Consider the following 26816-nt stretch of genomic DNA (forward strand, 5'->3'; position numbering starts at 1 on the left):
TACAATTTATTCGTAAATACGCACATGTAAACCTATCTTTTTAAGCAGAATTTATTGGGATTAAATTCCCATCATCCATCTTGGCCTTTTACAGGTATGTAACATAATCTTTGTTTGATTTTATTTGTAAGGTACATCTTATTCAGGTTATGAAGCAGCAGTGTATTCAGCTGCATCCTCCTACTACCAACAGCAGCAGCAGCAACAGAAGCAGGCAGCGGCAGCGGCGGCGGCGGCTGCTGCAACAGCTGCCTGGACAGGGACCACCTTTACTAAAAAAGCACCATTCCAAAATAAACAACTGAAACCAAAACAGCCTCCCAAACCACCCCAGATTCACTATTGTGATGTCTGTAAGATCAGCTGTGCTGGACCACAGGTGTGTATGTTGTATGCTTCACTGTAAATCTTCAGTGGTTGTCCTTGATAGTTAAGTATGATTGATTATTATAATTCTTATGCCTACAAAGAAAGTTTATGTTTTTCTTTCCTGCTAGCTTTTAGTTAACATGTACATATTTCATCAAATGGCCATTTTTTTTTAAAGGTTTTTGTATTGACATACAAGAATTCTAAGAAAAATACAGTAAAAATAATTATGAATGTTATTAAAAAGTGGAAAAATTGAGCTTTTCTTTAGGAAGGATATTTCTCTTTAAATAAAATTTTTAATTTAGCTTAAAAGTTTTATATTCAGATTAGTTGGGATTTGGGAGTAAGATTGTATTTTTATTTCTTTTTTGGCATTTATGACTTATTTTTTAAGCCTTTTATGCAAAATTCTTGAACTTAAGACAATTGGATATTGATTTTCTTAGTTCTTCAAGGTCCATATTGAGTGTATGAGTAGAATTTTGTAGTTGAAAAAGGATGACCATAGAGATAGTTAAGTTTTATACACTGACATGATGAGATGAGAAGAGAAGACTTTGTCAGATATAAAGAGCAGAAGTTGCCTTTCTCTAGTATTAAAAATCCTTAAGCTATTTTAATAATCTATAATTTTAGGATAACATTTTTCATGAGACTGACTTTTGTATATGCTTTATAGAATGTTACTTGTTTCTATATACTTATTTCCTCCATGAGGCTGTAGGGACTTTGGGAATAAGAAAGCTGTAGGAAAGTGTCTTTTTCAAAAATATCAGCTAAAGAAGCATGCAGAACCTTTATTCCTTTATTCTGTTTTTTTTTGTTGTTGTTTTTTGTTATTTTCTTGCTGTTGCTAAACATGAAATAAGTGATTTAGGGAAGAATCTGTTTATGAAGTCTAGTGAGTTCAACTCCCTTCCCAACTTTATTTGTTAATACTTTCTTTAAGAGTGTCTAGTGTTTATCTAAAAATTTGGTAAGCATTTTGGCACAAAAGGCATAGTATTTGAAAAGATCAGATTTTGAGTCTTCAGTGGTTTCTTCCAGTTACATCATATATCACCCTTTCCCAACCTGTGTACATTCTTTTAAATTTACTAGATCAGTTCTGTCTGCTTTTCGGTATAGAATTTGGGAGTTATTTTCAATTGTCAGCATTCTCTGAGTTATACCAAATTAGAGACTAGTTTAATATATGTGGCTGTTAAGATAAGACCTTTTTTTTTCCTATTTTAAGTTTGGTAGAAAACAGTTTCATTGTGATAACATGCTTGGGGGAGAGGAGACATGGGGAATGTTTGCAGCAACCCAGCACTAAACATGAAAGGGAACAAGAATATTGGCTTTAGTATTGAGGAGTGTATCCTACTCAGTAATGACTATTTAGGGTGAATGATGATGTGGTGGCAATTACAAATGTTAAGAGACTTGACTATGTGGTAACATATAAAAGGTTAGCACATAGCTTTAGGGTGATAAGTTAATAGCATTTAGAATCAGCATATATATGCAAGGCTGACCATTGATTTGGGGGAGCTGGATGGTTACACAAGAAAACAGGCCAAGAGTACCTTTGTTAAGTCAGAGGCAGTGCCATAAGGGGTTAATGAACCTATGGAGAAAAATACTGTATGAATGAGATGGTGAGTTAGAGACTAGTGTAGATATAAGAAAGGAGACTAAATTGGTTCCAGTATGAGAGGCCATTGTTTCAATCCTGTGTGGGGATTTTCTCCCTGGGACTTGGAAACGATGAACCTGAAAGAATGACACTTGGACAGTCTCTTGCAAAGACTGACAAGTTTATTTCTGCAGTTAAGCCTTTTTATAGAAGCAGGAACAAAGAGCTTAGAGTATACGGCCAGCAGAGCACGTATGGGGTTAAGACATAATCAGTAAACAATATTTCAAGGGCAGCGTGTTCTAAGTGACCCATGTGTTTAGCCCATAACCCGTTTTCTCAAGCAACATCTTTAATGTTTATTATTAAATCTTGGTGCTGAGCATAGCTAAAGGCAGGAGATGTTTTTCAGCCAGCAGCACGCAAAGCTGGGGTACTTCTGGCCCTCCGCCATTTTCCCAAGAACCTTCTCCTACATGGCTATTTTGCACTGCGCTTCCCAACAGTCCTGTGTCTGTGACTTAATTTGTGGTCTTGGGCAAGTTGGAGACTAAGTCAATTGTCTGGGCTTTTGTTTCCTCACTTCTGTAATAGGCACTTGTCCCTAAATAATTGAGGTTCACACTGCTTCACGAAGCCACTTTAGACTGCTGCAGATGGTGAGAAGAGAATCAGATGGCTAGGTCTTAGGTCTTCCTCTTTTGTTTGAAAAACAGTAACTTTCCTTACTTTCCTTACTTGTGCATAAGATTTCATTTTGAGAAAGGATTTTCTTGTTTCAAACTTAGAAAATCATTTTAGGTGACCTCTAGAGTCCCATTCAGCTCTGAGATTCTATGCTATCTATGCAATTTTATGCTCATCATATGTGTGTATAAATTTTTTTAAAATAGGAAATAATAAACTGGCCCCACTCAAGGTCCTTATTGACCTCCTTGCATTTTTATAAAACTGCCTTCCTCAGTCACTGACATTGAAGACAATTTTTAATATATACTTGCACTATTTTGGTGGCTAGTATTACAATATTATTATTTTTCCTTCAAAAGGGATACAATTCTGGCAGTTAATATACTTTTGTTCAGGGTGGAATGGATTCTAACACAAATTGTGAAAATGCATTCTTGAATTTTCTCAGATCCAACTGACTTCTAAGCCAGTTTTATAAGTAAAATCATACCTGTTTATAAAGAGTCTTGTTACCATGTAGTAACATTGTTTTTTCTTCTCATGTGGCAGATACATTTTTCCTCCCTCCTCATAATCCTGTAATTAAATAATTTCTTTTGGAATGATCCCTCTTATTAGTCTCTACCAAACATTATACATAAGCACTAAAAGATTCAAATTCTTTCAAACTGAGAGCAGTTAACTTATATTGATATTTTGGCTATGTGTGAAAGTCCTTTGTTAATTAAAGTGTTAGGTAAGTGTGTTCTTGGTAAACAAGGTACAAGAGAGACTATTTGCTCAGTTGTGTCCAACTCTTTGCGACCCCATGGACTGTAGCCCACCAGGCTCCTCCATCCATGGGATGCTCCAGGCAAGAACACTGGAGTGGGTTGCCATTTCCTTCTCCAGGGGATCTTCCCGACCCAGGGATAGAACCCAGGTCTCCTGCATTGCAGGCAGATGCTTTAACCTCTGAGCCACCAGGGTACAGAGAACCACAAATACATCCTGTATGTAGGGAAGCCACATGCTCCTGGTTCCGTTGCTTTTAAAATGGTGTAGTGCTGAGATTGTAATGAGTATTAGAGATTGGAATGAATCATTGCAAATAATGTAGATAGAAAAGTAGTGAAGCAAAATTATTCTTTTTGTTTGAGACAGACTTATAAAGAACATTTAGAAGGGCAGAAACATAAAAAAAAAGAAGCCGCATTGAAAGCCTCACAGAATACCAGCAGCAGCAACAGCTCTACTCGTGGGACTCAAAATCAGCTACGTTGTGAGCTCTGTGATGTGTCTTGTACAGGAGCAGATGCATATGCTGCCCACATTCGTGGTGCTAAGCATCAGAAAGTAGGTGTTTTTTTCCCCACACATCCTTATGTCTTAACTCTCTTTTCTTTTCCATTTTTGGTGGGGGTTGGGGGTAAAGTAAAGGAGGTTTCAAAATTTGAAAATTTTTGAGGGTATTACATGCCTAATGTATGTATAAAGGTGACGTCAAATAGTCATTGCTTAAGGAAGGAAAGACTGGTGACCCGTCTTAAAATTGAACTCGGTCGTTTTTCTCCCACCAACTGAAATTGAATCATGTAGTTGTTTTCTGCCTTCTGTTATGCTTAAGTATAGGTTGGTATGCATGTCATTTGCTCACCAAGTGATAGATGTAATATGTATCTGAATCTGTTTCACACAGATTGTTTTGAAAGTAATGAGTTTTTATTTAAAAATGTATAAGAGAAAAAAATACAACAAAGAAAAATATGGTTAAGATTTTCATTTTATAGGGTCTTTTAGGCAAACTTTTAAAAAAAAAATCTACATTCTCTTGAGTTTTCTGACAGATAAATACGCTTTTATTTTGTAGGTGGTTAAATTACACACAAAACTTGGTAAACCCATTCCTTCAACAGAACCAAACGTTGTTAGCCAAGCTACTTCTTCAACAGCTGTATCTGCTTCAAAGCCAACTGCCTCTCCTTCAAGCATTGCAGCAAGCAATTGTACTGTGAATACTTCATCAATTGCAACTTCTTCAGTGAAAGGTCTTACAACTACAGGAAACTCGTCTCTTAATAGCACAGCCAACACTAAAGTATCAGCAGTGCCTGCAAATATGGCTGCCAAGAAAACATCTACACCCAAAATAAACTTTGTTGGCAAGTACTGAAGATTTTGTGTTCCTTCTAACTCTGTTCAAGTGGTATTTTTCCTCCACTCCAGGACTAGCTATTCTACTTACACAGTTGTCTTCTTTTCTGGGACCTTATTTAATTACATATCTGTATTTTTTTTCTTGAAATTTTTTTAGTTCCGTTTTCTTCAGCCATAGACTTAAAAATAAATATGTAAAAAAAAAAAAAATATATATATATATGTAGTTATTTTACTATTCCTCAGGCTGTTAACCTAATTCTTACTTTCTCTACTTCCTATCCAGTCCTCAATCTCTTATAGTATTTCAACTCTACCCTTTTCTGAAATCACCAAAAACCTACTTGCCACATTGAATGGCCAGTTTTATGTTTCATCCTGTTGACCTCTCTAACACTTGAAACAGTTGACTGCTATACCTTAAAGCTTTAGTTATGTCTCTATCTCTCTATTTTGGGTCCACTGACTCCTTCCTCAGATCTCTTTATTGGTTCTCTGGCTCTCATGTTCATTAGCTGGTAGTGTTGCTAAGATTCTGATTCTGACTCTCATCTCACTCACTTAGTATTCATGAGTGGTCTTATCTGTTCCACTGTGTATGCAGTAACTTTAAAATCGTTTGGGCAAATTCAGAACGCCCACCTGAGTTCTAGAACCATATTTTAGGTATTTCCTGGTCATTATCTGTATGGTTCTGTTGATGCCTGTTAATGTCTATTTCTAACATTTTATCTCATCACAAGAGTACTGTGAATAATCTCATAAAACTGCTGCTTTTTCACATGAAAAAGTCCACTGACATTTTTTCTTACTTGTTGCCTCTTCCAGTTGTTTCTAATCGTTTGGTTCTGTCACAATATTCTCCAAAACGTGTCTTTTTCTCTTCATAGCCTCTGCTTTGTTTTTAGGCCTTCAAAGCTTCTTCAGTGCTTTGTCTCTTACTGCATCCAGTTTCTGTAACACTTTTATTTTATTAAAAAATATTTATCAAATTGTGTTACTTTCCCATTTAAAAAATTTCTGTGGCCTTCCCCTTGCATATAAGAAAAATGTCTGTATTCCTTAATGATGTCATTCAAGTCCTTTCACAAATTAACCTCTACCTCGGTTATCATTACCTCTACCTCAGTACTGTGCTTAAGTCACTTAGTTGTGTCAGACTCTTTGTGACCTCATGGACTGTAGCCTGCCAGGCTCCTCTGTCCGTGGGATTCTCCAGGCAAGAATACTGGAGAGGGTTGCCATTCCCTCCTCCAGTGGATCTTCCCAACCCAGGGATTGAACCCAGGCCTCCTCATTGCAGGCAGATTCTTCACCATCTGAGCCACCAGGGAAGCCCTGTACCTTGGTGATAAGTCCTATTGAATTACCAACTCTTTTTTTAATTTACCACTGTCTTTTTTATTATTTTTATTTGTTTATTTTAATTGGAGGCTAATTACTTTACAATATTGTGGTGATTTTTGCCATACATTGACATGAATCAACCATGGGTGTACATGTGTCCCCCATCCTGAATTCCCCCTCCCACCTTCCTCCCCATCCCATTCCTTCCCTCAGGGTTGTCCCAGTGTACCAGCTTTGAGTGCCCTGTTTCATGCATCAAACTTGGACTGGTGATCTGTTTCACATATGGTAATATACTTGTTTCAATGCTGTTCTCGCAAATCGTCCCACCCTCACTTTCTCCCACAGAGTCCAAAAGTCTGATCTTTATATCTGTGTCTCTTTTGCTCTCTTGCATATAGGGGCATCGTTACCATCTTTCTAAATTCCATATATATGCGTTAATATGCTGTATTGGTGTTTTTCTTTCTGACGTACTTCACTCTGCATAATAGGCTCCAATTTCATCCATGTCATTAGAACGGATTCAAATGTTTTCTTTTTAATAGCTGAGTAATACTCCATTGTGTATATATACTACAGCTTTCTTATCCATTCGTCTGCCAGTGGACATCTAGGTTGCTTCCATGTCCTAGCTATTGTAAACAGTGCTGCAATGAACATTGAGGTACACATTGTCTCTTTCAGTTCTGTTACCATAATCTTTTTAACTCCATGTTTTTGTATTTTACGTGTGCATACTGTTCTTTCTGTTTAGATATGGTTCTCTTTTTTTCTGCCTGACCAGTTCATACTTAGCACTCTTAAGCCCAGCCCTGGTGTCATACTTGCTGAAGCTATTCCTAACTGGATCAGGTTAAAGGGTAGTGGCTCCTTTCATTTACATTCCCAAAATACTCTGTTAACACATTGTACTATAATAATGTGTCAGTCAGTTCAGTCGCTCAGTCATGTCCGACTCTGCGACCCCATGAACTGCAGCACGCCAGGCCTCCCTGTCCATCACCAACTCCCAGAGTCCACCCAAACCCATGTCCATTGAGTTAGTGATGCCCTCCAACCATCTTATCCTCCGTCGTCCCCTTTTCCTCCTGCCCTCAATCTTTCCCAGCATCAGGGTCTTTTCAAATGAGTCAACTCTTCTCATCAGGTGGCCAAAGTATTGGAGTTTCAGCTTCAACATCAGTCCTTCCATGAACACCCAGGACTGAACTCCTTTAGGATGGACTGGTTGGATCTCCTTGCAGTCCAAGGGAGTCTCAAGAGTCTTCTCCAACACCACAGTTCAAAAGCATCAATTCTTTGGTGCTCAGCTTTCTTTATAGTCCAACTCTCACATCCATACCTGACCTTAAATTATTGACACCTCAAAGACAACCACACTGTATTATTATGTTACTAGAACTTAGGATGGTGCCCAGTTCCGTGGCAAAGGGATATTTAAGCATGATTTAGGCTTCAGTTCAGTCGCTCAGTCGTGTCTGACTCTGCAACCCCATGAATCGCAGCACGCCAGGCCTCCCTGTCCATCACCAACTCCTGGAGTTCACTCAAACTCATGTCCATTGAGTCAGTGATGCCATCTAGCCATCTCATCCTCTGTCGTCCCCTTCTCCTCTTGCCTCCAATCCTTCCCAGCATCAGGGTCTTTTCCAATGAGTCAATTCTTCACATGAGGTGGCCAAAATACTGGTGTTTCAGCTTCAGCATCACCCAGGACTGATCTCCTTTAGGATGGACGGGTTGGACCTCTTTGCAGTCCAAGGGACTCTGAAGAGTCTTCTCCAGCACAATGGTTCAAAAGCGTCAATTCTTTGACACTCAGCTTTCTTCACAGTCCAACTCTTACATCCATACATGACCACTGGAAAAACGATAGCCTTGACTAGATAGACCTTTGTTGGCAAAGTAACATCTCTGCTTTTTAATATGCTGTCTAGGTTGGTCATAACTTTTCCTTTCAAGGAGTAAGCGTCTTTTAATTTCATGGCTGCAATCACCATCTGCAGTGATTTAGGCTTAGACACTACTATTTCAGGTACTTGCTCTTTACTTTTTAGGTACTTGATGTTATAAGAGCCATGGTGAGGACAGAGAGGACCACTGAATATTATGAGAGAAAGAATGGGGAGATTGAGACATGTATTTCATTAATAGCATAAAAAAACCAAATGGTTTCTATGGTTCTTCAAAATTCTCATCTATTGTATGTCAAGCAGGAGTTTGTTGGTAGGAAAGATCAGAACTTGATCTAGAGATCTAGTATCAGTTCATACATTATACAAGAAGAATATTAAAATTACTGTAATTCTTTTATGTTCTAGGTGGTAATAAGCTGCAGTCAACAGGAAGTAAAACAGAAGACTTAAAAGGAACTGAATGTGTTAAAAACACCCCTGTCACTTCTGTACCAATTCCAGAAGTAAAGCCAGACACAGTGTCAGAACCAGTCACACCTGCGTCTCTTGCTGCTTTGCAGAGCGACGTGCAGCCAGTGGGCCATGATTATGTGGAGGAGGTATTGATTTGAGAATACTCCTGTTGTGAGATTAGATAGGAAAGATGTGTGTCACTTTGTCACAAGTGTGCTTTACATGTAAAATTTAATTATATTTTAGGTTTAGATTACTTATAAAGGGATATTGAAGGGATCCTTGTTGAAGGTTTTGTGTTGTTTTTTTTTAAGCCTACCCTTTGAGCTTGCCTAAGTGACATCACAATTTTTTTGTTAACTTTTCTCTTTCCCTGCTGACACCATCACTGTAGTATGTAAAGTAACTTTCTGTTCATTTGGCAGGCCTTCTTTTAACATAACCCTTCTACTGTGCTGAACATAAAAAGTTAAAAAAAAAATGTGAACAGCAGAAATGACAAAGAAAGCAAATACTTCTTTCTGAACGGTTTTGTGTGTAAAATTTAGATTGCTGATTTAACAGATGACTATTTATTTGATTTCTCAAGCTGATTAGAAAACTATTCCTGTTTTACAAAATAACTTAGTAAATGGAGGATAAGGAAGTATCAGAAGGGACTTGATAGATATTTGCTGTTAGTGGAAAGACAAACATACAGTGGTGTAGCCCTATTCTGCTTTTGCTGTATTATAGAACAGTTGAACAGAACAAGTTCTCTAAATTTCCGTGTCTACATCTGTAAAATTTGGGTATCTCCCAGTGAAGATGTGAAGCTTAGATCAAATAAAGTACCTAAGCACAGTGCCTAGCATATTGTGGATTTTTGGCAAATATTTATTTGTTCCTTCATCCTTTTCCATCAAGAAAAATTACTTCTTGAATTCTTTGTTTACCAGATGGAAAACTGGGCTGTGTAGTTTATAAGTCATTCGCATGCAGTTTTAATTTAAAGTTACAGGTCTTGGGAATTTCCTGGCAGTCCAGTGGTTAGGGCTCCTTGCTTCCACTTCATTGGGCTTGGGTTTCATCCCTGGTCAGGGAACTAAGATTCCACAATGCCAGGATTTTTTTTGCCAGGCAAAAAAAAAAAGACATTCAAAGGTTAATAAACTTCTAAATAAATAATAAACCTTTAGCTGTTATTAAGACTTGGTTGTCTCAAAAAAAAGTACAGCCAGAACATCTGGCCAGAATACTTAATCACCAGTAATACTGGTTAGGTAATCTTAACTTCAGAGAATTGTGTTTAGAACCAATCTTTAAAACTTGCTGAAGTTTTAATAGCTTTTAATAGCATTCTAGTCTACTTGTCTTCCTAACTGGTTGTGCAGTTAGAAAAAAATCGACATTGGTTTTCAATAAAGTTGTACATGTATAAAGTCTTGGGCTTTGTAGAAATAAATGAGAATAATGCCTTTAATCATCTTTAGCTCCATTTCCAAGAACAGTACCTGGCAGGAGCAGGTATTCAATAAATATTTTTTCAATAATTGAAGGTGTCTATTGCATTAAAATCTAAATGTTTACATATAGAGGAAGTTTAACTATAAGAGCCAAATACATAGTAACACATCTTGCATTGTACAGTTAAAAATTCTAACCCTGTTCATTTCTGTAGATTATCCTCTTTAAAAAGTATAGACATTGCTCCTTCCCCCTTTTCTAACTTCAAATTCTGAAAGTTATTTACAACTCATGAGATGGGTTTATAATTGAAATCTTCACCTGTGACATTCCTGTTGTGATTTCTTGACTTTTTTTTTTCCCCTGACATCAAGGTACGAAATGATGAAGGAAAAGTGATTAGATTCCATTGCAAATTATGCGAGTGCAGCTTTAATGATCCCAATGCTAAGGAGATGCATTTAAAAGGACGAAGACACAGACTTCAATATAAAGTGAGGAAAATTTCAGCTATTTTTCTCTTTCTCTTTTTATATAGCTTGGAACATTCTAGATGCAAAAATAAAGCATCTAAATATAACTCCCTAAGTCCATGAACTCCCACTCTAAGATTGGCATGTCATGTCTCACTTAGAGAGTCAGATGTTTAGTTTTTATTGATTAGTTATACTTAGGGCTTTCCCTGGTGCCTCAGATGGTAAAGAATCTGCCTACAATGCAGGAGACCCAAGTCCGATCCCTGGGTCTGAAAGATTTCCTGGAGAAGGGCATGGCAGCCTACTCCATTGTTCTTGCCAAAGAATTCCATGGACAGAGGAGCCTTATGGGCTACAGTCCTTGGGGTCACAGAATTGGACACAACTGAGTACCTATCACTTTTGTTATACTTAAGAAGAAGCAGTGTAGTCATTTTTCATTATTTCTAGTGGCAAAATAAAACTGACATTACTTGGATCAAGTAATCATGTAAAAGTAGTTGCTTCAAAGGAAGTGTTTGAAAGAAATGTCAGGTCTCCAGTTTCCTTTATCTTGGCAGAATTTGCATTAAAGTGAATTTTGAGATGAGGAATTCTTCATTGAAAACACTTCCAAGTAATAAGTTAAATCTAAATACTGTATTTAAAGTTTTTAATTAGATTGGACTTATGCACTAGATTCATGTTTTCTAAACACAGAAGTGGTGGAGATTAAAAATAATTTGTTAAGGGGCAGTAATACTTCTATATGAAAAAAAGTTTTTAACCCCACACTCAGATATCTAGAAACATTTATATACAAACAAACAAAGGAATACTAAATACCCATCAGTCTCCTAAGGATTTCTTTTATTGGTTAACACTAAATTAAGTACTTTTTGCATACTAGAAGAACAAAGAATTTTGGGGATGGGAAGGAAGAAAGAATGTTTATGAATGTATTTTGAGTTTTTCTCTGATTCAACTTATTTTACTACATTTACTCTTATAATTTGCAAATAAAAGCCTCTGATGAAAGAATATATGGGATTGTATGATTTAAGATATGTGTAGATTGTTGGAAGGATTGCTGGTTTTTCAGACATCTTATCTATGTTAACAGAAAAAAGTAAATCCAGATTTGCAAGTAGAAGTAAAGCCCAGTATTAGAGCAAGAAAGATTCAAGAAGAGAAAATGAGAAAGCAAATGCAGAAAGAGGAGTACTGGCGAAGAAGAGAAGAGGAAGAACGCTGGAGAATGGAAATGAGGTAGTATTTTTAACTTTTAGTACCATCATAGGTGGTTTAGACTTTCTAAGAAACTTAGCTGTTCTGAGTATGTGAGTCCCATTCAGAGCAATCCAATTTATTTGAAATATTTTTAGTTTTCACTTGTGAGGGAGACAACTAGGTCTAGGAAAGAAATGCATTAAAGTTAAGTTACTGGCTATTCTGATATTTGACCATGTCCTTGGTATTAGGACTTATTTTGGAAATAATATCTTTTATATATTTAAATACATAAATAGTTTAATATCATAAATAAATGCCTCAATTTAAAATAAGCAAAATAGAGCATTTGGTTACATGATAAAAAATATCCTAAATATAAGATTGAGTAGATTCTAGACATTAATAATGTGTGGAGTTTGTTTTAAAAACTTTAGAGGCTACAGGAAAGGGTAAATGAGAAAATATGTTCAATAGATACAAAAATGTTTAGTTTTATTGATATAAAACTGACATATCTTTAAGTGGCACAATTCGTTGGTTTTATTCACAGAGTTGTGCAGTTACCAGCACAGTCAATTTTATAACATTTTTATGACCCACAAAAGAAACCACAAACCCATTTAGCAATCAATATCTATTTCCCCACCAGCTCCTCCCTCTACTCCTGGGCAACCACTAATAAACATCTTATTAGATTGCCTGTACTGGAGATTTCATATAAATGGAATCATAAAACATTGACTTTTGTGTCTGGCTACTTTTCACTTAGCATGATGTTTTCAAGGTTCATGCATGTTATTGCATATATCAGTACTTTATTTTTTATGCATGCATAATATTTCATAAATGTGTCATATTTTATTTGTTTATCAATTGATGGACATTTGTGTTATTTCCACTTTTGGGTTATGAATACTGCTGCCATAAGTGTTTGTGTACAAGTTTTTGTAACACTTTTTCCTTTACATACCAATTTGTTTAAAAAGCTAAAATTATTTTCCATGGGTATGTAATACTTTTTTGTGAAGATGTAGTATTTTCTTTATAACCTGTTGCATATATTTTTAGGTATTTAGAGTTTTTTTAATAGTATTTCCCTATTGTTATTATTACATTGACCAACCTTGAGGCAATATTATTGCATAAATCACTATCAGTTGACACTAATCAAATCCCAGAAGCAAAAATGTTTGACAGATACCTGTACTTTTGCCTGTGCTAGATAGTTTAACTTAGTGATCCTCAAACCTTTTGGTCTCAGGATCTTTTATAACTCAATAATTATTTTTAATATAAATTTATTTATTTTAATTGGAGGCTGATTATTTTACAGTATTGTAATAACTCAATAGTTATTGAAGATTCTGAAGAGTTCTTGTGTATGTAGGTTATAGGCTGTCAACATTGTATTAGAAATGAAAACTGAGAAGTTTTAGTATTTATGAACTTATTTTTATATAACTTTGTATTTGTTTAAATGTAGTTAAATATTAATAATTATATTAAATCAGGTGTATTTATTAATATAATAATGGTAAATATAATATGCTAACTATAAATAATTGTTTTTCCTCCATAAAAATGACATTGTTTTACATTTTTGCAGATCTCTTTAATGTCTAGCTTAAGGCAGCCTGATTCTCTTTCTGCTTCTGTACTCAACAGGTTGTGATAACACGTTTTGCCTCTGGATAACTCCACTGTAGACTCATAGGAGAAAGAGAATAGAGAAGGCAAATATTATTTTGAGAGTAACTTTGATATTATGATGGAGAAAGAAATGGCAACCCACTCCAGTGTTCTTGCCTGGAGAATCCCAGGGACGGTGGAGCCTGGTGGGCTGCCGTCTATGGGGTCACACAGAGTCGGGCACAACTGAAGCGACTTAGCAGCAGTAGCAGTTGATATTATGAATCCCCCTGAAGGTGTCTCAAGGACTACCTAGACTACCCAGGCCACACTTTGAGGGATGCTCCTATAATTTATTAAAATATCTGCCTGTGAAAAATAGAAACATGAAAGCCAGTTTTATTTCAAGTTTGTATTGCTGGCAAATTAAATTTTTATTTCATGCTTAATCACTTAAATTTCTTTTGTGGTGAATTGCCTATTCATTTGTTAACTTACCTGTTAACAGATTTGTACAGACACTTCTTATAGCTATTAACCCATTAACATGTTGTCTTTAATCTTTACTGTTGTTTATGTATCAATTTTTATTTTTTATGTATTTAAATTTAACTTTGTTCTTATGAAATTTCTGTCTTTGTAATGCACTGGCAATTTTTCTCTATACTTAGATTATGCAGTTATTTTCTCTTTTACTGCTATATCAAATATTTATTAAGGACTTACTGTATGCCAGGAAGTAGCATATAGTGTGTTAGGCACTATAGTATACTATGTTTACCCAGTATGAATTGGTAAAGAATCAGTATTTAAATATGCCCTTATGTAAGCTAAACATCATTAGTAATAATAGAATATTCAAAACTAGAATGAACATGGTTTTCCAGAGCCTTCAAGCTGTTGTTATTCATTTTCTCTCATGACCTGAATAAAATTAGAAGTATGATTCTATCTGTCCTAAATTGGATGACCCAGAAAGCACTGCTTATTCCTGACCTGAAGAAATTGATGGTTTCTACAGTACTACTTGAGAAGCATACTTCTTTCTTACATTTTGTATTAAATGAATTTGTCTAGTAAAAATTTATTGTTAACAAAAATTTGCTATAAAGACACGACTGCCTGGGGAATTATTAGTATCCTAGTTTGAAGCTGAAGGCAAAGATAGAACTGAGAGGGGGAGAGTCATGTGGTGAAAAATTAGATTCCAAAAATATTGACCATTAAAACAGGCTACATGCTAACTGCCCACCAAGTTCAGCCCGTGGGTGTTTTATTTGGTGCCCATAGTATTTTTTGGACACCAACATGAATCAGCATTTAAAGACCATGAGATTTCACAAAAGTCCTGGTTGACCTTAGGATAACCATCTGGTATTCCCTTGTGACAGTAATTAATAGCTGTGTGGCCCTCTTGTCTAGCCAGAGCATGTGCTTTCCTTCTTTACCATACTTCCCATCATCCTTAGCATGTCCCCAAAAGTGAGATGGGATGTGACTTGCCGTTTATCCCTGTTATTTTTCCTCATTGTAGAAAAATGTCTTTGTCTCTCTCTGTATCAGATGAGGAGATTAAAGGTTGTCTTAAGAAGTTCTCTCACAAAAAAAATAGCACATTTCTTTGAAGACATGAGGAAAATTACTGAATGTATCCTTTGGGTCTTTCACACACACACTATTAGTCGGGCCACATGAGGTAGGCGTTTAAGTTTACAGTCTCTACTGTAAAGAGGGAGAAGTTGGAATGAACTGTGAGGTTTCTCGTGCTTGTTTTTTCAACTCTGTCTTCAGACTGTGAAATTTTGTTTTGCTTTTATCTTTGTTTTCTCATCTGTTCACTGGGATTCACTTTCATTCACTAATTGATGAAAGCAAATGTAATCCGATACAGAGGGGGAAAGAAAGGTGTTAGCTAGACTGATTGGGATTTTTTATTGCTTTCTATATAATTATTGATGTAAATTCTGGGGGTATATTTTTCGAAGTGGCTTACAGTATCATTCTTTATGTTTCAGACGTTACGAAGAGGACATGTACTGGAGAAGAATGGAGGAAGAACAGCATCATTGGGATGATCGCCGCCGAATGCCTGATGGAGGCTATCCTCATGGTCCCCCGGGCCCACTAGGCCTTCTGGGAGTCCGACCAGGCATGCCTCCTCAGCCACAGGGGCCTGCAGTGAGTGTCCACTTTGTTTACATAGACAGTGAAAGTGTAAGACTGGTTTAGCATTAGAAAATAACAGTTTGAAGAGCTAATTTTTAGACTTAATAATATCCAAATCTCAATGTTTTTCATCTGATTTAGAATTTTCTCTCCTTTTATTATACTTTCTCAACTCGTGTCCTTATGTATAAGGACATTGTAGAATTTCCATGAATCTTTCTTATTTTCAGTATAAACTAAGGAAGCAGATCTTAAGAGTTTTTTTACTTTTGTTCTTTAGATTATCAAGAACAACTAATTTTGAAGGCTGTTGCTTTGGCTTCAGAATTATTTCTGTCTTCCCATTATGTATGGTTTAGAGTCCTTTTTTCAAATCTTTAGCCTTCAAAACCTACCACTATTTCTAAATTTAAGTGCGCGATAAGGGTAGGTAGAATCCACGGGGTCACAGAGTTGGACACAACTGAGCAACTAACACATAAGGGGTAGGTAAATGGTTGGAGATAACACGCAGTGGATGTATTAGGAGAACTGTAGAAAAGAGGTGCATCTTGAGAGTCTGCGTTCTGTAGAAGCTAGATAAAAGACACCTGGCTTATGAGGAGCATTTCATATAAGTTCAGACTACAGAAGATAAGATTATTTTTTTTCTTTGTTCTGGTTTTCCAGAGAACACTTAGAAGGAAACAGTCTAAATTCCTGCTCTTTAACCTATTCTTTCTCATTTGTCTTTCCATAGAATAAGCGTTTGTAAAATCTGTTTTGTTAAAAGCAAAACATTTGAGAACTGGTTTTAAAGTTGTATAAAATATATTTTCATAATTTTAAATGGTACGTATTATAACTTGTTTTGAGTGCATAACATACATACTTAAATACTCGCTTTCGATACTGTACCTTTCTACAGTTGACATTTTTGTTTTTACCAAAATGGGAAAAAAAAAGGGAAGATAGCTTTAAATGGACATTCAGTGTAACTGGCTTTCTTATTGAAAAATGCAACAAGCGTATGTGTAGTTGAAAAATAATAGTTTACTTTTGCTTGGAAAACATTTTTTTAACGGAGTTATCTTTTTTTCCCCCATCTCCAGCCCTTACGTCGTCCTGACTCATCTGATGACCGTTATGTAATGACAAAGCATGCTACCATTTATCCAACTGAAGAGGAATTACAGGCGGTTCAGAAAATTGTTTCAATCACTGAACGTGCTTTAAAACTTGTTTCAGACAGCTTGTCTGAACACGAGAAGAGCAAGAGCAAAGAGGGAGATGATAAGAAAGAGGGAGGTAAAGACAGGTGTGTTTACAGAGTTTTTTTACTTTTGTATAGTTTTGTTTTCCTTATGTAGACTTATACTTGAAATAAAAGTTACAAGGACTAAAAATTCTCTGGTGTTAGTCTACATATGTTATGCTTGTATTAGATTTTAAATGTATTCAGCTGCTTTCTGCTGAAACGAAAAATAATTTCATACAATCTCTAACCTTGTAATTTATTCATTGTATTTAAACTTATATAAAACTATTTCAAGTCTGTTTTCAAAGCAGCCATTGTAGTTTTTCAATTGCTTTCAGCTATTCAGTGTTTATTCATTTGTTGCATCTGTTGCATGTTCATTCTTTCTTTTAACAGCTTATTTTATCTTTAACACATTGACCCATAAGCATGAATAAGCTCAAACTTTAGCAACATCTTTATATCTGTGTATATTAAACATGACTTTTGTTATTCTAATTTATGAGACAGAAAAGCATGAATGGCCTTTGCTTTTCAGTTGTTCCTGAGAACTTATCTCTTGATTTATTAATTTTTTCATATTTCTTATCTAAATAAAGGGTATTTCTAAAAATATTAAATGTTCTTATACTGTAATTGATGCAAATTTTAATGATGTAAAAATTATTTCATTTACTACTGTGTGTTGAGAGATTATCATGGTTGTGGTTAAGAAGGGAAATGTCATAATATAACTTGATTTCACCACAGAGCTTTAAAAGGAGTTTTGCGAGTGGGAGTATTGGCGAAAGGATTACTTCTCCGAGGAGATAGAAATGTCAACCTTGTTTTGCTGTGCTCAGAGAAACCTTCAAAGACATTATTAAGCCGTATTGCAGAAAACCTACCCAAGCAGCTTGCTGTAAGTATTATGGAAATGTTCATTTTTACCCCTTGTCTAGTTCAGAAGTTTTTGGCAGGACTAACTGTGCTTCAGCTTAAACCTAAGCCAGCCTTTAAAGTTTTGGCTTGACTTTCCAAATTGCTTGATTGTACAAATTGGTAGCACAGTTTTCTGCTTTGTTTTTTTAGGTTTTATAGTGCTTCTCTTCAACATGAAGCCATCTTGCTAATTTATTTTAAAATGTAAAACTGCAGCACATGTCCTCTTCCTATTCTTTTTTCAAGATTTGAATCATAAGAGAGAAGACAGTTCGGGGAAAATTTTCATTTTTTGATTTTTTTTTTTTTTAAACAAAGCCCATGTATGTATAGTAAGCTTAAAATTTTAGAATTCATGAACTTCTTGCCTATTTAGTTGAATACATGTTTTTAATAAAATATAGTAACTAAAATAGAGACTTTCTGATTTGAATTTTCCCAGCTTTATTATGATTACGTTCCATTTTGTACATGTTATAATGGTAGCAATGACTTGTTGCTGTCTTTATACAGGAAGTTGTGGCAAATTCAATTAATAGAATATCCCTTTTTGGTCCTACAAAAACAAAACTTGTTTTTAAGTTTGAATTAAAAAAATTTTTATTACAGTATCTTGTCAGAATCACAGACTGGAATTTAAAACAAAGGTTCCTTGAATAATTTGATGTATAAAACTTATTTAGGTATTTGAAATTCAAGAATTGGCATTTCATTGGTAGTGGAGAAGGCAATGGCACCCCACTCCAGTACTCTTGCCTGGAAAATCCCATGGACGGAGGAGCCTGGTAGGCTGCAGTCCATGGGGTCGCGAAGAGTCAGACATGCCTGAGCGACTTCACTTTCACTTTTCACTTTCATGCATTGGAGAAGGAAATGGCAACCCACTCCAGTGTTCTTGCTTGGAAAATCCCAGGGATGGGGGAGCCTGGTGGGCTGCCGTCTATGGGGTCGTACAGAGTCAGACACGACTGAAGCAACTTAACAGCAGCAGCAGCATGTGTTCTACGGTAATGTTAGAATAAATAGTACCTGACCACAGCAGACCAGCTGATACCAAAATGGATAGTGAAGCATGCTATTAAACTTGAGCTCTGATGACTCTGGCACTTATTGTTGTTTGCTTTATATTACCATTGTTCCAGATGTGAGATTTTTTAAAATTGTGGATGAGTCTTTTTAAGCATAGGAGCCAGGAGAATTGTCATTATGTGTCTACTTGTTACCTTTCCTTGAGGCTGCTAGGGCAGTGAAAGGGAGGAAAAGAAGCTTGAGGACTTTGAAAAAAGTATGTAATTTGCAAAAAAAAAAAATCTTAAATTGTGTTTTGTAAAACTACGAAGGAGAAAATGTTATATTCTAACTGAACGATCAGTAGTTAAGCTAATGCTTTACAGCACATTCTTTACCATCTGAGCCATCAGGGAAGCCCAAAAACAAAATACAGTTTCCAGATCAATCTGTACTTGTACAGTGGATAAGCAGGAGAGAGAGAATTATCATCATCACTATCATAGTTAACGTCTATATGATACTGTGTGCCAGGCACTGTTTTCAATTTTTTGTGTAGTTCATTCATTCATTCTTCCTACAGTCTTACAGGTTAGATAAATTTTACTGTTACCATTTTATAAAAACAGGTATAGGGGAGTTAAATATTTGCCCAGCTTCACATCATTAGTAAAGTAGCAGAGCTGGGATTTGAACCTAGATTGTTGTTGCTGTTCAGTCGCTAAGTCACGTCCGACTCTGCGACCCCATGGACTACAGCACACCACGCTTCCCTGTCACTATCTCCTGAAGTTTGCTCCAACTCATATCCATTGAATATGATGCCTTCCAACCATCTCATCCTCTGTCGCCCCTTCTCCTCCCCTCAGTCTTCCCCAGCATCAAGGTCTTTTCCATTGAGTTGGATCGTCACATCAAGTGGCCGAACTATTGGAGCTTCAGCATCAGTCCTTCAGTGAATTTAGATTCTATACTGGGAACACTCCGTGTAATTTCTAGAGTCTTCCTTTGTTCATGCATACTGAAGCTTATTACATGTATACTAAATTGCAGTGAATCCTATTGTTGGTTTTTTTCTGTTGAGCCAGACTTTCTGCTCCCTGATTTAAAATGTAGATCTGTTGATTTCACAGACAAGGTGCACTGGGTATGGTTGAATTACAGCTCCTGTTAGTTTCAGGTATCTTTTTTAGTCTCATTCATATTCTGCAAATATTGCAATACTAGCTACCCGGATGCTATTTTAGGAAGGTATGGTAATAACTATAGCACTGTTTCTTTCATCCAAAAATTCATCATCTAAAAGGTGCATACACACATACAGATAACTCATATAATACAAATAATGGTAAATATTAGTTCAACAAAGAATTCTAAAAGGAAGAAGGAGCGAGAGACTATAATTTGCATGTTTTGCAAGGCTTGGAGGGAAATAGTATATGATCTAGTCCTTACAAAATGGTTAAAGTAGTGTGAGAAAGTGAAAGAGCCATAATGAAACTGCTTTGATAATGTAAGAGGGCCAGCTAATTTCTTGTACTCTTCATTATATAGGTTATAAGTCCTGAGAAGTATGACATAAAATGTGCTGTTTCTGAAGCGGCAATAATTTTGAACTCATGTGTGGAACCCAAAATGCAAGTCACTATCACCCTGACATCTCCAATTATTCGAGAAGAGAACATGAGGGAAGGAGGTTGGAAAGCCATTAAACATTCTACTTTTTATTAACTTCCTTTTTTTCCATTTACCTACTCTTTAAGATGGCATTAAGCCCTAGAAGGCAACATGCTGGCATTACATATGAATCTGATAGATTTGACTTACATAGCAACTAGTTTTGCTTAAGATTATTTCCCAGATCTTTTATTAGTGTCTTTTTAGTAATGTACTTTTATATAAAACACCATGGTATTATTCATTTTCTTGATTTTTTTTTCTTTTCTTGCTAACCTCAGATTTCTGGAAAAAGTTTAAATTATTCTTAGTCATAAACATAGTTGACTTATGAAAAATTAAATCTTGCTAGTAAAGGGCCACAAATTTAACTTCTCTTAAGTCCTTGTTCTTGTCTTTAAAAAAGACAAGGGAGCTTCATAAGTAAAATTGGTTGAATACTCATAACAGTTTAAGAGACATTGTTATATATGTAATCATGGATTTGGCTTGTCCTGAGGTAAATATTTCTGGTTCTCTGAGGTTGCTCTTTGGTTTGGAGCGCTTTCATAAATGCAGAGCATCCTAATGCACTTAGATTTGGGCATCTGACCCCCGCTTTTCTACCAGAGATTTGAAAAATAAATGATGGTAGGCGTAGTTAATGAGTTACAGCACAATTAGAGGTTTTTAACTTACTTTACAATTGTAGACTATGAAATCCTGCTGGTGCCAGCAATGTTGCTTTAGGGACTGTCCTATAACATTTTCAAAGCTTCAAAAGCTTTTAAGCCAAAAAGCATGGTCAGTGTCTGCGGTATGTTGGTTCTGTTGTTTTATGGGTCAGATAAAATTTACTTTGTTTCCTTTCATGTTGTTTTTGTACATCTTAATTGGTTGAATATGGAGTTATATAGTCTACACTAATATTTGTGATACAGAGGAGAAAAGAATACTTAAAATTAATTTGTCTAAAATAGCATGAGTAGACTCTCAATTACTATTCCTTTAAATTTGTTTTCTTACAGCAAACCAGTTTTTCTTTTTTTTTTAAAGGCACTGGGCTTTACACAACCCAGGAAAAGAACATTTTTACTAAAAATGCCATTATTGAGAGACTTGTTTAACTTTGCATACATAATATAGATATACCACATATCAGGACTTGTATGTTGTATAAGCTTTTATCTTAAAAATAAGTTGGTTTTGTGTGAAGGTTCTTTTATATTAGCATGAATTTCCACTCAAGGTCTGGCTGTGGATATTGCTGGAAAAACAGTTCCTGAGTCAATCTGGTCAATTCGGATGCAGCATATGACTCTTAGGATTTGAAAAGGAAATCTTTGATTATGCTATAGATAAAAGTTACTGTATTTAGTATGAAATTATACTCATATAACCACTTACCTTTATTTCAGAGCACATTTTGTCCCGTTATATTTAGGTTTATTTAAATTTGTGCAGTATCAAGTCATTTTGTTGCAGAAGTCTGAAATTAATAATTATCATATTTGTAGTCGTCTTTAATAACCTATCCCTTCTAAAGGAAACAAAATTATACTTTTGTCTGACCCAGACTTGAGATAGAATTATTGTTCTGAATTTCATAAATATTACGGTGAAAGAAATGATCAGTCCAAAATTGAAAGATTTTCTTCAAGACACTGAGCTGAAAAAGTTGGATGTGCAAAAAGTGTAGAAACATTGATAGTGTTCCTTGCTGCAGATAACTGCAGTAAACCATGTCTTTAGCCTCATTATGAAGATTGCTGCAGAAAAACGGTATGTATTCTCCCTCACTGCAGCTCTGAATGCTCTGTGTCTTAAAATCATTTAAAGCCTCTAGCTTGCTTTGGGGAGTTAGTCCAAGGGTAAGGAAGGCTTTGCCGGAAGAGTACTTGTAAACCGTGAGACTGGTGACTTGCACATAGTTGTGGTAGGCTGTTAAATGCGTAATGGTCCTGTTTAATACCAAAAATTATTTAAAGGATATGATTACATTTCCCAAATAACTGTTAAACACATGACAGATCTATTTTACAGTATTGTGTTTGACAGTTAAATATTAAGTAAACCTTTAATTGACGTGAAGCTTAAAATGTTCAAATGTTCTAACCCTTGCTACAGCGTCTCTTCTGTAGCAAGTCAAGTATTGTGTGTGTTTTTTTCCACCTTTAGCTTATCAGGCCCGGTCCAAAGCCTTCTAGCAGAGGGAATTGATTCCTGTCAGGGGTTGCTGCCAAGACATCGGAAGGATTTTTGACCAAGGTTTTCAAAAGCTCAGTGTCACACCTGCCATTTGATTTAAAGAGGGATATTGGATGCAGAGTCTGGCATTTATTGTCCTTTGTGTGGCTGTTCTGTTTGTCTTTGTCTCTTCTAAAATTGAGCAGTGTTCACACTAGTTTTTAAATTGTTGGGTGGATTATATATTTTACATAACCATGTTTAATTTAAATTAATATATTCCCATTAACTTTTAATCATAAAATAGTGTGGACACAGCGTGTCTTCTAACTGGTGATTAACCCCTTAAAATTCATAAAATACCTCTTGTAGGGTAAGAATTTGCTTTTTTTTTTTTTAATTAATTTTTGTTTTGTTAACTGGGTATTAGGAAGCAAGTATGATTTTAGTACAATATATCTAAGGGGTTAATCCACTTGAAATATAGAATGGGTGCAAAAATCCACACTCTAAATTTGACAGACATTTCCTACTTATAGCTCTTAATTTGTTTTTAAATTGCAATAGGTGTCTTGGCATCTTTGAAATTGTATCATTAATTTAAATTTCCAAAGTTACAAATGTTTGTGTGCAAAAAGAAAACTTTTCTTATATTGGAAGAAATTAAAACATGAATTAACATTAAAATTCAGAAACTTCTTTAGAGATTGCACATTATCACCTATTTGCATTTTAGCTTTAGCAAATAACATAAATAAATAAGGGACATGGAAAGGGTTCTTCAGCCTGTTCTATAACCTTGCTTTGGGGAGTGGTTTTTTGTTGTTGTTTCTTTTTTTAGTTCTTCAATTAGCTCTGCTTCCCGGTGTCCTTTTTCCTTCTTTCAGAATAGCCCATTTCTTAACTATGTTCACTATATTTTTGGATTCAGTAGTTGATCTTGCAGATTTTGAGGTTATTTATTGGTTTTTTAAAAATTACTAGTATTTCTGACTTGCTACTCTCTTTTTAGTGCCCAGGTTCCTCTTTCAGTGGCATTTTCAGAATGCCACACAGTGTTTTTTGAGTATCTGTAAATCTCCCTTCTAATATGTTCTCTGAAAATCCATGCCATCTGATTATTTAAGGAGTAAGAACTAAGCAAAGAAAAGCCCAGACAAGGGATATAATTTTTTTATCACTTTAAAAATATGCTTTTTAATATATCTTCTACTCAAAATAAGGACAAGTATCTCTTAAGATTTCTTAATGTTCATATAAAAATATACCATTAAATAACTTGCCCAGAGTTGCAGTGGTACTCTTAAAACTATCCTTCATGTGTTCTTTTATCATATATTTCATTGTTTGTCTCATATTCATTTGGTACCCTCAATGATTTATTAAATCTTATACTAAATGTGCTTTAATTTGGGTGCTTTCTATCTAGAAGGCTGCTAAATTCAATAAATTACTTGCCTAGCATGTTATTTTCCTATATTTAGAAAATTTTTAAATATCACCAAGAATTGTGAATTAGATTGGTTTAGTTATGAATAGTTTGATTAGCAACTTTTATATACATTTTACCTATATGTTTAGATGAATGTAAGCTGGCCCTCCAACTAGTTTTATTAATATAAAGTTAACTTTTTGCCTGATTTAGGTTCAGATTTTCTTCTCAAGTTTTATATAACTCATTTATATTTTAATATAATAATTGATTAAAATCAGTTATTATAAACTCTATAACTTAAAAGATTCTGCATATTTGTCATCAAACCATTCTGCTTACTGTATCTGTTCTATTTCTATACTTACTCTGTTTAACCATGCTAGTTCCTGTTGCCCTTCTCTACTTCACTCATTGTTTCTCTCCAATTATTCTTTCTTTGGAATACTTTATGGGAACTGAATTTTAAAGGGCATTTCGTATTCCTTTACAACTAAAGTTCTCTTGTGGAAGAGAAATCATTGAACTCCTAGAAATGCCTGTTTTTGACTCCTTATTTTTTCTGTGATTATTACTGCATTGATCATCCCATATTTATCATTAGTTCTTTGACATTTTAGTCCCAAAATAACCTGTGACCATTTAAAATACTGAACAAAAGGATAGTTTACTGTACATTCTCATTTATTAAGGTGGATTTTTGTGTTCCCTCTTGTTGTCTTTGTGCTGGTGCGCTGTATCCAGTAATCCTTCCTTTTGATTTTCTTTTGGTGGGGTAGGGTTTATATTTGTAGAAATTACTTATTGTATTTCTAAATTAAAGAATTCTTGATCTTCATATTAGATTTATGTAAATTTGTTAAATAACTTCCTGGGTTACATTAAAGTGCTGACAAAACCCTCAAATGGCTCGTGTGACACTGATGCTACTTTAAGGAAGTGTCTTGCTCACCTGGTCAAACACCCATTCCTCACTGCATTTTGCCAATTCAATCCATTTTAGATGTAACCTCGGGTATGGTGAAAGACCCACCGGACGTCTTGGACAGGCAAAAATGCCTTGACGCTCTGGCTGCTCTACGCCACGCTAAGTGGTTCCAGGTTCGGAACATCATTTTACTTTTTTCTTGTAGCCTTATGAGAGAGTAGTTCAGTACAACATGTTTAACTGTGTTTAAACATTTCAAAAGATTGCCCAAGCAATACTATTTTAAATTAAATATCAGAAAATATGTTAACATAGAAAGCTGGGTATGAAGATCTGCATATTGCAGTTACTATTAATTTGACAATAAACTAGGATTTGGGGGGTGTTTTGTAGTTTGGGTTTTTTTATTTTTATTTTTAGTGGCCATATTTGAAGCTGACTTGTTCAGGAACATCACATGTTTGTGTATATATATTATATTCCATAAGGCTGCAGATTAACTTTGCTTTAAATAATGGAATATGTGTTTAAAGCTTTGTGTATAGTTTTAAGATTTTTTCCCCTCTTTCTCTTAAGTTAATAAGTGTAGGGAATGAAAGGTGAGGAAGCAGCTGTTTGGTTTAGTGACTTTGCAGTTATGCAAAGGCACAGAAAGGAAACCAAACAGATTTCCTTAATCTTTCAGTCCCTAGACAAACTTTTTAGCTCTTTACTTTTTCTTTAATTTCTAATGTAGGCAGACTTTTTTTTTTTAAGTTTACTGATTTAAATGAACACAGGTCAAGGTTCACAGGGGATCAAGAACAATTATTCTTGTATAATCTGTTTACTTTGACCTAAAATATCAGCTTTTAAATACTAATCCTGGCATAAAATATTGCTGTAAATGGCAGCTCATTGAATCCAATTTTAAGTGTGGTTATTTTTGTTTTATTTTTATCTGAGCTTCCATTGAACAGTGGTATTTTAACTTTTTTTTCATCAAGGGATATTTTTAATATTTCTAAGATTAATTCAGTTGATTTTTGTGTTGCTCTCAAGGCTAGAGCTAATGGTCTACAGTCCTGTGTGATTATCATACGTATTCTCCGGGACCTCTGTCAACGAGTTCCAACTTGGTCTGATTTTCCAAGCTGGGTAAGTAATATGTAACTGTATGTGAAAAATAAATATCTCAGAAATACTTCTGCAGTTTTTTATAGCCTCATCTTACATCTAATTATCAACTTTATTTCCATTTCCTAAATGGAGTTTTTTTCTTTTTCTCATGAGAAATTCTAGGGTCTTATCAGACTGTTTAACTTGCTGAGAATTATACTTGATTTTCTTTTTGAATTTTCCTTTTTTTTTTTTACTCTTCACACAGTGTTTATTATTTTTATAGGTGCAGTTATTAGTTGTACATACATAAAGATACAAAGAAAATTTTAAATGAGCTATCAATCTCCCTATGCAGGATTTTGTTGATATTTTAACAATGTATAAGTAATTTTTAACATTTAAAAATATGTATTATCCAAAAAAATGCATAAAATTAGGAAATTCAAATAATGCAGAAAGGCACAAAATAAGAAGTGAAAGCCTTCTCATCATTTAAAGGCCAGTTATCATGGCACAATTTGTTGTGATTTTTTTCCAGGGAGGAGAAATGCATATATGCACGTCGTGTATATTCCTATTGTTTTATTTATGTACAGATATCTCTTTGATGTTGAAATATTTGAGTTCCTAAATAGCAAAAATTCAGATACAGAAGGATTCATTCAAAAGTATAACTGAACCTACAGATTCTAGAGTTGGGTTAGGGAGAATTGACTAGCCAGGGTTATCTTAATTCTGGGAGCTCTTTGAGAACGATATTGACTACTCGGTGTTTCCTTTGTATGGACATGCCATATTTTATTTAACTGGTATCCGTTTGATGGACAGTTGCATTGTTTGCAGTCTTCTATTAAATTTTCATTGTATGGTAGTCACGCT

The 26816-nt window shown here is 35.1% G+C and overlaps 1 protein-coding gene across 4 annotated transcripts in view; it reads left to right on the forward strand.

Moving 5' to 3' along the window:
* ZFR (zinc finger RNA binding protein) overlaps window positions 1–26816 on the forward strand; it is an 83550-nt gene that overhangs the window by 38436 nt on the left and 18298 nt on the right. For 3 of the 4 annotated variants that reach the window (XM_070357674.1, XM_070357675.1, XM_070357676.1), the window contains 12 exons: window positions 132–379; window positions 3827–4018; window positions 4533–4824; window positions 8491–8684; window positions 10359–10478; window positions 11563–11708; window positions 15317–15479; window positions 16559–16764; window positions 17455–17605; window positions 20188–20329; window positions 24912–25009; window positions 25878–25973. In XM_070357674.1, coding sequence (XP_070213775.1) covers window positions 132–379; window positions 3827–4018; window positions 4533–4824; window positions 8491–8684; window positions 10359–10478; window positions 11563–11708; window positions 15317–15479; window positions 16559–16764; window positions 17455–17605; window positions 20188–20329; window positions 24912–25009; window positions 25878–25973 — 2048 coding nt within the window. The remainder of the gene's footprint in view (window positions 1–131; window positions 380–3826; window positions 4019–4532; window positions 4825–8490; window positions 8685–10358; window positions 10479–11562; window positions 11709–15316; window positions 15480–16558; window positions 16765–17454; window positions 17606–20187; window positions 20330–24911; window positions 25010–25877; window positions 25974–26816) is intronic. The other variant, XR_011461471.1, reaches the window with a different exon arrangement.

The sequence above is a fragment of the Bos mutus genome, chromosome 20 (genome assembly GCF_027580195.1).
Source record: "Bos mutus isolate GX-2022 chromosome 20, NWIPB_WYAK_1.1, whole genome shotgun sequence".
NCBI lineage: Eukaryota > Metazoa > Chordata > Mammalia > Artiodactyla > Bovidae > Bos > Bos mutus.